Source organism: Pempheris klunzingeri, chromosome 17, assembly GCF_042242105.1.
Source record: "Pempheris klunzingeri isolate RE-2024b chromosome 17, fPemKlu1.hap1, whole genome shotgun sequence".
NCBI lineage: Eukaryota > Metazoa > Chordata > Actinopteri > Acropomatiformes > Pempheridae > Pempheris > Pempheris klunzingeri.
The window spans coordinates 16,102,432-16,116,008 of NC_092028.1; the positions used below are offsets into that span (position 1 = coordinate 16,102,432).

General features: G+C 41.7%; 2 protein-coding genes across 2 annotated transcripts; one reads left to right on the forward strand and one right to left on the reverse strand.

The window, feature by feature from the left end:
* Nucleotides 1-48: 48 nt before the first annotated feature.
* narfl (nuclear prelamin A recognition factor-like) lies at nt 49-4,383 on the reverse strand. Its single transcript, XM_070848172.1, has 11 exons — nt 4,304-4,383; nt 3,408-3,503; nt 3,170-3,313; nt 2,953-3,082; nt 2,709-2,843; nt 2,360-2,478; nt 2,025-2,154; nt 1,869-1,941; nt 1,632-1,769; nt 1,016-1,173; nt 49-655 (listed from the first exon to the last, which is right to left on the reverse strand). The coding sequence occupies exons 1-11, from the start codon at nt 4,367-4,369 to the stop codon at nt 414-416; spliced, it is 1,431 nt and encodes a 476-aa protein (XP_070704273.1). The 5' UTR covers nt 4,370-4,383; the 3' UTR covers nt 49-413.
* A 1,659-nt stretch (nt 4,384-6,042) lies between these two features.
* e4f1 (E4F transcription factor 1) lies at nt 6,043-12,933 on the forward strand. The gene is made up of 14 exons (XM_070848171.1): nt 6,043-6,149; nt 6,416-6,549; nt 6,642-6,726; nt 7,055-7,236; nt 7,370-7,490; nt 7,589-7,741; nt 7,921-8,111; nt 8,260-8,496; nt 8,618-8,729; nt 8,937-9,154; nt 9,288-9,486; nt 9,573-9,736; nt 11,584-11,646; nt 11,858-12,933. Exons 1-14 carry the CDS (start codon nt 6,053-6,055, stop codon nt 12,230-12,232), a joined length of 2,331 nt encoding a protein of 776 aa, XP_070704272.1. The 5' UTR covers nt 6,043-6,052; the 3' UTR covers nt 12,233-12,933.
* The last annotated feature ends 644 nt before the right edge of the window (nt 12,934-13,577 follow it).

Below are 13,577 nucleotides of genomic sequence, written 5' to 3' on the forward strand. Positions count from 1 at the left end.
CATTATTCATTATTCATATCTTATAAAGAGCTAAAAAAAAAACAGGACTATAATTAAATAAAGTCTTTATTTTCAATATATACACTGCTGTGTGTACATAATATGATCATAAGTTTAAATAAAAAAAAAGGAATGAATATATTTTGCTTTGTGTTATTTCAGGTCACATTTTCAAACTGGACAGTCAGCAGTGTAAAGACAAATTATCAGACCATATACATAACTTGGCTTCAGCATTGTGTCCAACCTAGACCCTGGTCTTCCACCTTGCCAGGCACAGGCACATATCAAACCTGCTTATGTTTGACTCTGCCCCTGACCTTTCTCCCAGAAGGGTGACGGTCACATACATTTGGACGGTTCTGTCTGCTAAAAAACACTTTGCCGATCATGGATTGTAGCAACAGCGATGTTCACCACTTCATAGCGAGCCCGTTTGTCATCTTCTCCACTGTGTGGTACTTTGTGTGCAGCAGCTCTTTGGCTTTCTCCTCCCCTACACTGTGGAGCCAGGACTGGTACAGCTCCGCCACTTCAATGTCCTCCTCTGGCGTCAGGGAATGTTCTGCCTTGTAGAGCGCCTCAACCTTCTGGAGAAGCTCCTTTGGGTTCTCACCAGGTAAGGGCTTCACCTGCCCACCACCATTTAGACAGCCTGAATATCAACAAGAGGTAAAGGGGAAACATGCAGGGTTTATCACTTAAATCTGCAAACATTGAACTTAGCAAGCAGCGCTAGTGTGATTGTCATTTATCCATCTGATGACTCAATGCATGTATTTAAGTTGCCTGCCTTTTTAAATGCTGTTTCCCCAGATGTGACTGAAGCAATAGATTTTATAGCTTCCGTATACAGATATATGTAATAAGCATAAATGTAATGGTTGTACTAGATTGTCTCATAGTATTACATTTCTCCATCTCCGGTCTTACAAGTATATGCTGTATCCATGGAGGAAAACTGTAATTGCATAAAGGAAAAGTTTTCCTTTTAGGTTTCCATATTTCACTTTACCCGATGGACAGGCCATGACTTCCACAAAGTGGTATGGCGACTTTCCCCTCTTGAGCTTCTGCACCAGGTTCTGGATGTTGCGGAAGCCGTACGCGGAAGCAAAGCACAAAAGGACAACTCCGTCCTTCTCCAAAGTCACTTCCTGGAAGTCTTTATTCCTGTGGCAGAGGGGTTTGGGGTGGGAGAATAAAGCAAGTAAGTAAGTAAAGTATATTTAGTATAGCGCTTTTCACAGAACAAAGTCACAAAGTCCTTCACAGGAGTAAAATAAAAATAAAAACAAATTATATATGATAAAATCATAAATACGATAATAAAAACAGTAAAAGAACAACAATCAGTCATAAAACACACAAATCATAACTCATAAACACTAGACAGAAGTTCAGTCCTGCCTCTCTGTCTGCACATGTAAAACCTCTAAAACAGCACCAGAGGGGTGGGATCCTGGTTGAGTGACATTTTAATTAAGCATGATCTACAAGGAAAGCTATTCTGAGATCATTAAACTGGTGCAGTTATGAAGAACTGTCTTCAAGTTTGACCGTTCCAGGACGTATAATGAGCTTGAACCACGAAGCAATCAAGCTCCTTAAAGCTGTCTAGACAGACTCACCTGAGGGTCTTGTAAGTGAGCTCCGTCACCGCCTCTCCAAACAGCTGCTTGGCAGCGTAAGAGAAGACATGATGGAGGTAACCCCCTGACCCGCTCCCAGCATGGCTCAGGAACTCATCCCCATTTACACTGCTGAACCTGGAATAATATGTAGTGTGTGAGTTCATTTAGTCTGCAAATCCATGGTATGGTTTACTTCAAAGGAGGGGATGAGCTAACAGACTTCACAGAACTCACAGCGTGTCTAAGGGTCCAGGGTCCACATCATTAAGAGACACATTTTTCTCCTCCAGCATTTTCTGAACCTCTCCTGTATGAGACAGTGTAAAGTATAAACAAGCAGATACTCCACATTCATGCACACAAAGAGAATTTTAAGAGTAGTTATTGTACCAGAGGTGATGACACAGTCCACTTCTCGAGTCTCCTCTTCCTTCATGTAGAAGTCAGACCTCGAGGCCTCAAGTTTCTTGTCAAAGCAGGGCATCACTGCCACATGGTAGATCTGCTGTGGACTCAGACCCTAACACCCACACACAAAACACAGAGAGAGTGTCACTGGCAACTCGTTATTCTCTCTGTTCTGATAACCGTACATCTACGCGCGTTCATAACAGTCAACCACCAGCTAATAAATGTAGATTACATGAACACTGACTCTTAGATGTGAACATTTTACCCTCCATGAGATGAAACACACTGTTTGAAACACTCAAGTGTCCTGGTACCTGTTGTTCAGCAAAATAGCCTTTAACCAGAGAACCCATCATCTGCTGAGGGGAGCGAGTGGTACTAATGTATGGGAGAATAAACTCTCCATGGGTCTTCTCTGCATAGCAAATCCAACCTGAACACACACACACACACACACACACAGACAGGCAGAGTGGGGGGTGTATTTGAGAAAACACAATTCAAGTACTATTACGAATAAGTGACTGATGCTGCCTTTTGTTAAGGTTATCAGTAAGTTACGTGGTCCGAATATGAGTCTTTAATAGTTTAGTAAACAGCTGACAGGAAATGAGGACGACGCTCCATCATTGTGCATACTAGGTTTTCAGTGGAATAGAGTACCTGGACAGGCCGAAGTCATCATGGGCAAAGTCTTGCTGTCCTGCTCCTTCCTCTGGAAGCGCTCCACAAACTCTCTCTGGCTCTCCAGCAGGCTGAAGGTCCGACTGAAGCTCGTGTCAAACACATGATGAACCCCTGCGGTGATGTTAAGAATCTTTAGACATAACTCAGCCTTTTCTTTTTACCCTCCTGTCTTACTTTGAGCTGTTTGGGTTAAATGGAGCAGAGTAATATTTGCACTCACCTAGGCCTTTGAAGAAAGATGTAAGCCTCCTGCCTGCCTCACTGCTGCTGAGGTCATAGCGAGCCGCGAGGGACGCTCTGGACTGCGGTGACACCGACACCACCACCACCTTCTGCTCTGTCGCACTGTCCTGTGAATACAATGACGCGCAAAATTATTACTATCGCATTCAAACGGCAGTGATAGCAATCGTAACCTGACATATTTCCATCTCTACCGTGTTGTTGCGCAGCACTTTGAAGAGCTCCTCGTGGCTCTGCTGTGTGATGAGGACGCTCTCAGCCGAGGTGATGCAGCCACTACAGGCCAAACAGTCATTCAGTGTGATCTTTGCTTTCTCCAGCTTCTGCTTCCCCCCGTCCTACAAACAGAAAGCGATTGAATTCAAGGTTCACAGTATTGCAATACTTTCATTTTACTTCACACACAAGTTTCAATTAAGCCCCGATAGCCACCTGGTTAACTTGGACATAGCTGCCGTCATCTTCTATCTGAATTTTGGCCACAGACTTCCCTTGTTTCTTCTCTACTTTGACAGGTTTGACACATTCCTGCAGAAACAGAAACCACACACATAATCACAAACTGAAATCAAACCACAAAATTCTGGTGTTCGATTTTTAAAGTGGAAATAAACACAGCAATTTATAACAACATTCAAAGGCGCCTGACAGATCTGAGGGAGAACAAAAGAGGAGCAAGAACGAGCAAATAAGTAGGTAAATAAATGACATTATTTTTAGATGTATGGGCAGATTCAAGAGAAATTTAACATTTTATTTTCTCTATTAAAGAAATAAGAGTTCTCAACGCTAATGAACATCAACGCCACCTAACTCAGCACATGGCTGTGATGACATGATGATTTAAACTGGCAAAATACTTGGTCTATAGTTATCAAGGACGTTCAATTTATCAGTTGGAGCATTAACTCTAGCTGCAGTGGCGTATTGTCTCTTGAGATAACGTAAAACTTATCAATATCCACCATACACGGGTTATTACCTAGCTAACCTCTAACTGGTGTCTCGTGGTGGTCAGTTACATCATTGCTAACATTAGCAGCGAGCTAGCTGCGTAGCACGCACTTTTTTTTAAACGTTTGGATAACGACAACAAACAACAAGTTAACATTGCGTTATAACAACCTTTTTTTCGAGAGGTATTCATGCTCGCGGTTATTTTGGGGCTTGTTCTCTCACAAAACAGCACTGACAAAACCAGCTAAGAGTCAGTAAGCTTGCTAGCTATTTCCACACGTTTCCGCAATCGGCTGCTTTCATATGTGAAGTGAGTTTTTGGCGTTAACTATCTGATCTGATGTTATAACACGTTAAAATAGTTTATTCACCTGAGACGGGGTGATGAAATCATCCAGGTCTGTCAGCTGCAGCACACCGCTGAACTGAGAAGCCATAGTTACTGCCGTAAAGCGTCTGTTGTTTACTTTTACTGTCGTGAATAGCTTTCCTTGATTCAATTCCAGCAGAGGCAAACCTGACTAACAACCACGTGATGCTGTGTTTACCTATAACTGTATGGGCTAAATCGTCTTGTCTTTCTGTATCTTAACAAAAACTATAAGTTTATAATGATCTCCAACAACTACTGTTACTGACACTTTGCTTCTGCATCTTTTCTGTCTCTTCTGTTGCATAACCAGTGACTTTCCCCGGATAAATAAAGTCTATCTTATCTTATCTTACCTTATCTTATAAGGGGATCCTGCAAACTTAAGATGCTGATAATGAGTCATGTTAACCTAAAAAAGGGATTGGGAAAAAAGGCAGGTCAGAAATAATCAGAAATCATAAATATAATTTAATCTGTAAAATTGAAATTTAAAAAAAGCATATTCACAGCTCTTTGTTTCTTGGTGCAAGTGACTTGGCAAGACATTGTTACTTTTGTCTTCATTATTGATGTTGCCTTATTAACCGTAAAGGCCTCTGTGTCAGTATAAAATGACCTTAAACAAATACATAAATAGTAAAACACTGGTGAGCTTTTTTCATGGAGCAACAGGTGGGAAACAGGGACAGGGTATAGTTAATTCCTCCCCTTAATAGATACAGGAAACCAACAGGGATGCTGAAATCAATTATATTAGAATGAGGACTCTAAAACAAATGATAGAGTTGTGAGCCATTATCATGTGTTCCTGTGAGAAAACAGAGACAGCAGTTGGACTCTAAAACGAAACCAGATCAGCTGTGGCAGCTAGAGAGATTTCCACATTATTCCACTCTTGTTTATTTCTGGGCCTGATCGTGTTTTATCATTTATCTGAATATTCTGATTTGAATTATCCCTTTTCACGTGCACAGTGGCTGTGGCCCTCCCTCACTGGTTAATCCGGGTATATATTAAGGTCACTATGTAAAATGGATGATTACAGCCGCTGTGCACAGCCGTACCTGCAGATTATGTTTTAGGAATATTTTGGCTGTGAGAACAAAACAGACGTATTATGTAAAAAAAAAAAAAGTGAAGACATTCCTGATAATATCTTTATCACATACATAAATGCATAAAGGGTTGAATGAAAGCATCTATACAATTTATACGTATAAATTTGTATTTGAGAATATGGAAGCTCATTCATGTCACTGTGATGAAAAAAACTAACTGTATGTCATTATGGTGACAAACCTTCTTGAAGCAATGACTTGGTATCTCAAAATAATGACAAACTTTCTCCAGTCATAATAAATGTATTATTTATTAAGAAATGATTTTGAGAAACTTTCTCATCATTTTGAAATACCAAGTAATTATTTGGAAAGCATTTGTCATTATTTTTAGATACTAAATCATTACTTAAAGACAGTTTCTCATTATTATCAGATACTTTTTAAAAATTATTTTGAGATACTAAATCATTATTTTTCACCACAGTGGTGGGAATAGGCTACCACACACTTTGTAAACATATTTTATACATTATTTCTGTGATTTATGGCTAAAATGAGATCAAATCGTGTTTATTGTTATCTGTGAACGAGACGACACGCACGCGCCCTTTTGTTGTTATGACTACGAGGTCGTAAATCCGCCATGTTTTCCCTCCTTGTAGCAGCGTTGCGACAGAGACGGAGACATGAATGTAGAAAATAATCATACGGCAGAAACAGAGAGGGAGCAAACGAAGAACGGCAACGAGACGATCACCATTCAGACAACTTTGGGAGATGAAGGTTAGTTCTTTTCTTGGTGAAAACAGGACTGAAATGTTAATCTAATATTGGGCTTGGGCCTAGCTTACTTCCTCCATCGTGAAATGTTGCTAGCTGCCGTTAGCAACAACATTAGCTAGTTTGCCTCCTCGCAGCAGCTTTTCCTCAGATGAGAAGTCCAGCCATTCAGCGGCACTTAGAAAAGCTTCCAGCTAGGAGGTGGCTGGCAGCGCTAATGTTTTCGTGAAGTTGTTTCATACTGAATCGCGTTGTCTCTGTGCTGTCAGATGAGGATGTGCACAAATGTGGACGCTGTCAGACCGAGTTTTCCACGCTGGAGGCTTTTATCCAGCACAAGCTGCAACACAGCTGCAAACGTGTGGAGGCGCAGGATGCTACCAGCCAGGAGGCCTGTCAGGAGGTATGAGCTGAGACTGAGATGTGTGGGTTTATATCTACATAACACTATAAACAGTAGAGGTGGAGCAAATGGTGATTTGCACACTTTTCCAGGTTACTGCAGCCAATGGAAGTTTTTCTTCAGAGGTGAAAACAGCTGAGGGTGGATCCTCAGATGAACCAGTGAAGACCTCTAATGGTGAGTCAACATCAATGTAAACATTGAATCCTTAGTTCAAAATGTCAGACAATTGTAAAAAAGCTCATAATGAGGTGACAAGTTGACTTATTCGGTTGCTTGTTTTATCCTATCATCAGTCCAGAACCCAAACATAATCAAAACAATAATAATAATGTGACAAGAGAAGCTTAAAATCATTTGCAAAGATATGTATTTTTGTATATGTGCAAGTATTTTTCTTGAAAGATGACTGAAGCAATACGTTGGAAAAAAGTAGCTGCTCATTTCAGCTGTATCTTAGATCAACAAGAGGACTGGATTGTTATTTTGTCTGTTTTTCACGCAGTTGAAAGCGGTGGTATGTTGGGTCGAGGTCGCAGGAAGAAAATTGTTTCACCCAAAGTCACTGACCAGTCGGATGGGACGGAGGGATCCATATCTGACAATACTGACAGTGACAAGCCTGTTTACAAAGTCAACCGAGAGGGGCGCTACATTTGCCAACTTTGTGAAAAGACATTTAAAACAGTGAGTCCAACATGATATTTATGCAGGAAGAGGAGAGAATTCCTAATTGTTTGGATTCCTGCTCATAGCAGGCAGGATATTTATCATACTTTATGTTGACCTTGTTGTCTCTCTAATACATTTCAACCAACAGACCAACATTTTGAGAACTCACATGAAAACTCACAGTGACCAAAAGAACTTCTCATGTGACCTCTGCGGGACCTCCTTTCGCACAAAAGGCTCCCTGATTCGTCACAATCGTCGTCACACTGGTACAGACAGCAAGCTGGGACTGTTTTTATCTTAAATTGATGTCCTCTAGTAAACTTTTATATTATTATAACCCTACATTCTTCCTGTTCTCTTGCAGATGAGCGGCCATATCGCTGCACCCTGTGTGGCCAGTCCTTCAGAGAGTCAGGAGCCCTCACCAGACACCTTAAGGCCCTCACACCCTGCACAGAAAAGATCCGCTTCGTTCAGTACAAAGAGATCTTGGTCAGCAAAGATGGAGTTCAGAAAGGTCAGATTTTTACTGCAGTTAAGTTTTTCTGCACTGAAGAGGGAAAGAAGCAAATGAGCTGTAGCTATTAATACATTAGATTTTTAAAGGTTGACTATGCAGTACTGGATTTAAAAGTAAATTTAGAGTACCTAAGGAAGTGACATTGAGTCACTAACAGATCTGTGTGATTTGTCCAGGAGTCGAAGATGACCTCGCTGCAGTGGCTGGCCAGCAGCAGGAGGTGGTGGTTGTGGAGCAACAGCCAGAGGAGCAGGAGATGGTAGAGGCTCAGACTGCTGTCGTCAGTGTGGTGGAGGCTGATTCCCAAGAGGTCCTCCATCAGGTCCACTTCACAATGGAGGTGGATGGAACAACGCAGGAGCAGCAGGTGAGTGGAGAAAGGGTGCACCTTCAGCGAAAGGTTCTGTATGAGCTGTTACCAATCATAATCCACACAAAACGACTTGGTGAGATGGTTTTGCCTGTAATTCTCATCCACCCCGTTCTGCTGCCCTGTTTCTCTGCCTTCGACCAAGGTCGTGGTAGAGCAGTCTCAGGCGGAGGCCCTGGCCGCTGCTGCAGCAGCAGGTGACAACCTCATCTGCCAGGCCATCATCAACTCTGGCATTGCGCTGGGGACAGAGGAAGCTGTGGTTGAGGAGACCTCACAGGAAACCGAGGAGATAAATAAAGTGGTTTCTGACTGTCCTGATGGTGACGAGGGAGTCACAGAGATCCAGGTTAAAGAAGAGTTTGTGGAGATGGAGGCCGAGGTAAGGATGAGACTGTATGAGTGGCTGTGAAATTAGTGGTAGGATCTGGGTCTGGTTTTGCAGTGATTATTTGCACATACAACACTATTTATTTTATTGTTTGCTTTTGTTTCTTTTGCAGGAAGCAGGTGATGAAGATGAACAGACATCCTCAAAATTGCACACGTGTCCACACTGTAATCGCTCCTTCAAGGGACTGAACTACTTCCGCTTTCATGTCAAGGGCCATTTAGGTAAGTCCATAACTACTAATGGTGACATCACAGTGTCACAGTGCCCCTCTTTAATCAACTTTATATGTCAAAATGTGAAATTAAAAGAAAACATGATGGGACTCTCACCTGTTACAAAAAAGAACAGAAAAGAAATCCACAATTTGAATGTTTTTTTTTTTTTTTGGCCCATAAATATAAATTGTGTTTCTCTTTTTATTTATGCAGGTTACAAGCCCTTTAAGTGCACCCTATGCCACAAGGAGTTTCTCACTGGTTACCTGCTGAAGAAACACATGGAAGTCCATGTCAGTGAGAGGAGGTACAAGTGTGGTGAGTGTGGCAAGCTGTACAAAACCATCGGGCATGTACGTGAGCACATGAGGGCCCACTCGGATGAAAGACCTTACCACTGTTCCAAATGCAGCAAGGGGTACAAGACAAAGGTAAATTTTAGCCTTTGTTGTGTTGAACTTTCAGCCTTAATTTCATTGTTCAGTGTGTCCTCACTGTATTATCATGTGGAGATGTAAAAGGAATTCGAGTGCTACTTCTAACACATCTTTTTGTCTCTGTCAGAATGCATTGCAGGTGCATCAGCGGACCCATGGCGATGAGAAACCTTATGTGTGCCAGTTCTGCTTGAGAGGCTTCAGGGAGAAAGGTTCTCTGGTGCGACACATCCGCCATCACACCGGAGAGAAGCCTTTCAAGTGCCCTAAGTGCAGGCGAGGATTTGCTGAGCATGGGACTCTAAATCGGCATATGCGCGCCAAAGGTCAGTGTGATTGACAGACCACAGAACAAAACCTAAAGAAATCAAGCATTTGCATAATTATAGAGAGAAACTGTGATGTCCACCAGGAGGCTGCCAGAAGGACAATTGCAGCGAGCAGGAGAATGTGGTGACGGAGGAGCAGGCGTCGGTGGACAGCCTCGCTACTGCAGCCATCATCTCAGAGGACCCACATGCTGTCCTGGTGGAGTTCTCCTCAGTGGTGGCAGACACACAGGAGTACATCATCAAGGTGAGTCAGAGGGAAGCGGGGTGGAGAGAAAGTGTGGTTTCTCCTTTTCATCACAGCTTCAAGGTGCATTTAAGGGCAAATCTTTAGAGAGGTTTGTGGGATTAGACTTGTTCAGAGACATTTTAGCTCTGAACACTACATTTCAGAAATGCTGGTTGTTTTTTAAAGTTGAAAGTTGACATGTCAACACTAACCGCAGACTGAATTGACCGGTATCATCTATGTATTCTACATTATTTTGCATGGGAGCGACAGACAGGCACCATTGTCAGTATTGGAAAAGGGCTGAAAAGTAATTAATTTGCAAGGTCCAAGTACAGTGTTGGAGGCAGGAGGAGCCAGTAGATCAGTCACGCCAGGCAGAACTACGGCTGACATAATGAGTAGAAACTGGAGCTGTCAGGAAACTATTTTGCAAAAATATCTATTTGTCATACGGCTTTGTTGAATACTCGATCCTGATTGGCCAATTACGGCATTCTACTATCCGTTATTTCTGTATAGCGGACTGTTTCTATGGACGCAGTTGTGATGGCGGAAAAAAATTAAATCAGCGTTTGTGTCAGATTGCCAGAATTCTTTTGTACGGAGCTGTGCCTGTCCTGTATCACCCTGTCGGGATTGGTTTTGCATATAATGACCGGCTCGCTGTATATTATCCCTAACTTAATGTTTCAAATTATGGCCTTTAGCTTAGTCATATCAGTGAAACACAATTGGAAGACACAGACACAACATAGTGTGCTTTTTCTTGTTTTTAATAAAGACATATTTACATGATTGTAGGCCTACCATGGCAGGAGAGGCCTACAAGGACTACACACCCTCTAAACTCTTGTATTAACAAAAGCAAGGAAAGCTAAAGTAGGACTGCCGTAGGACTGTAGAGCCGCCACTGAGTTTGCAGGCGTTTCTCGTTCTCGCAAATGTTTAGTCCACAGTAAAAATAATTACTGAACAGGAGTTGCAGTGATGAAAGGAATACCACAGCGAAAAGAAAACAGTTCTGCCTGTGAAGATAAATGGTCCAAAATACATCTCATCAGAGTGCAGGTCTGATCTATGGCTGCTGGAAACAATGGGTTTAAGGTTATTGATCGTTAAAAGGGGCTGAACCAATTACCAGCTCCAAAGCTTCACATACTGTATGGTTGAGATGACTAGAATTTATGCTTTGGAAGGTTATTATTGTTAACAAAATGAAAACGAAAATTAGAACTGAAATAAAAATAAAAATGAGGCTTTACAAAAGCTTAACTGAAACTGTGATGTGTTAAACAAAAACAAAAAAAACTAACAAAACTAATTTGAACAAAGTATAGAAAAAGTCTTGTTAGATTTCATTTTTTTATTACATCATTTTAATACTTTTTCTGCCGTTTTTGAAACTCGCCCAACTACAAAATACCCATACTAGAAAAAAAATCTAAAATTAACTCAAAATCTAATGAAAACTAAACTAAAACTGAAAATTTCAAAACTAATGAAAAATTTAAAAATCACATACTTGGCATCTTGTGGTCGTCTCCTTTGAGTGCAAACTAGAAAGACTTTCATTCCTGTGATTTACATCAGTAGCTTGAAAACAAGTCTTAAGCACAGAAAGTTCAACTTTTTTCATAAACAGCATGAATGAAATATATATATAAAAGTAGAACTATTTGTGATAAAGGTTCATTCCAAGGTTCTTATCATGACCAGACTTGGACCACATACAATGGTAATTTACTTATTTTTTTTCCTTAATTCATCACACCTATGTTTTATTTTGTGTTATTGTTAAGAAGATGCTTCGTACTGTCTTTTGTCATTTATTTTCTTTGCTCTGTTTCTCTCATCACCCCCAGACTCAAACAGAGGAGGAAGTGCAAGAAGAGGAGGTTACACTCATTCAAGACAGCCAGAATGAGGTCAGTACACACACACACACACACACACACACACACACACACTTGCAAATGAGAACATCTGTAAGATCTAAAGCAGCTGCAATGTGAGAATCTCTGTTTCTAAAACTGAGGGATAAACATATTGTTTCTAATTGTTGCACCACAGGGCCTAAAGAGCTCTTGGCTGCATTTGCATGATTGCATCTTATAACTCCACTTTTTCTGTGTCCAGATGGGGAACCACATCATGAAAGTGGTGCAGCGGATTGTCAGCCAATCGCACAGCGCCGGCGGCTCAGGCAGCCACCAGATCATCGTGCGCAATGTGGCGATGAACGAGGAGGGCCCGTCCATCTCTGACTGCGGTGACACCATCACCATCGCCACACCCGAGAGCCTGACGGAGCAGGTGGCCATGACACTGGCCTCCGCCATCAGCGACGGCACGCTGCTGGCCACGGCGGGCACCGTGGAGACGGCAGACGGGACAGTTACCATGGTTACCACAGAGGAAGCAGTGGAGGAGGGAATACAGATGGTGCAGCAGCAAGAGGAATATGTCATCACCTCCCCAGAGGAGGTGGAGATTCAGACTGTCATTGTGTGACCGAATAGGGTTCTAACTATGGACTCTAATAAATTTGGCTCGACTGCACCCGTGTAGCTGATGGCTGGAGAGTTCGTATGAGCTTCATGTCTGAGACTTGATTGCAAAACAAAGGCCAAAGTATTTATAAGGTTTATACTTGCAGAAAAGCTACAAAGAAATGTCTGTGTGAAACAGAGAATGGGTGTGCATGAGGACTAGTTCTATCATGTGTTTGATTTTCTGGCTTGATTTACTAAAATGAAGCACTGCACTCAGTATGCTAGCTAATTTTTGAACTTCTAGGTGCATACAGCTTAAAGGAATAACTTGATACGTTTTGTAAGGTTTTCATTTTGAAGGCTTGATACTTATTTCTTTCAGGTGGTACAAACTGTCTTCGCCTTTTATCTGCTGCAGCTAGGTCAAAAAGTGAAATTCCTCCTTTCTTTTACTACCTAAAATGGCATCATTTCGTTGCAGTTTTCACTTCAACTCTGGGTTGGCTACCGTCAGGTTTAGAAACGCCGCTTTGAAATGCAATGCCCTTTAAAGACCGGCCAATCGCGCACGTGTCTGCCTGCTTGTTTGAGGCCATTCAGGCAGAGCATAAATGGTACAGTGCTGCTCTTCTGAGCTGGTCAGTCATAATGCATCTCTAAGCATGACGGATAAACCCAGACATTATAATGTGTTCCGTTTACTCAAGCAGAGTGCATCAAATAAATGCTATTTTCTTATACCGCTGGCTTCTATTTATCTTTGTTGATATCCTGCTTTTTTCTGATTGAAAACCTTGTCTGACCTTTCAGTGTGTGTGATCATTTAGTGTACGCAATTAGATGCTTGCAAGCATTTGTTTTAGTAAAATGATTTTGATGGTTAGAGTACTAATGTGTGTTTCGCTCTGGCAAATTATCAGACCAACCTTTTTTCTGAGAGATAATTGGGTTATTTTAGACTGAAAATATGGGATATTTTCAACTGGAATTATCAACTGTATCTGTCTCGCCATTAGAGAGAGTTTACTGTGGCCTGTCTGCTTGTTTCCAATCCAGTTGTTTCTCTCCAAAGAGAACACATTAATATCAGATTGTCCTGTAGTGTTATTGTATTTTCATCATCCAGTGTAGCAGTTTTATTTCACTTCTTCTCTTTGTTTTTAGAGGCTCTATAGCAGAGCGTCTTCTACCATCTCAACATGGGACCACCACCTGCTTTGAAACCACACACACCTGCCAGGTAAAACACAGCATCCACTGCTCCAGTTCCCCCTGGGACACCTGCTCACACCACAAGGCTAGTACTGATCGATTTGCTGACAAACTGAATCATCCTTTTTACCTCGTAGTATTGGTATTTGTGA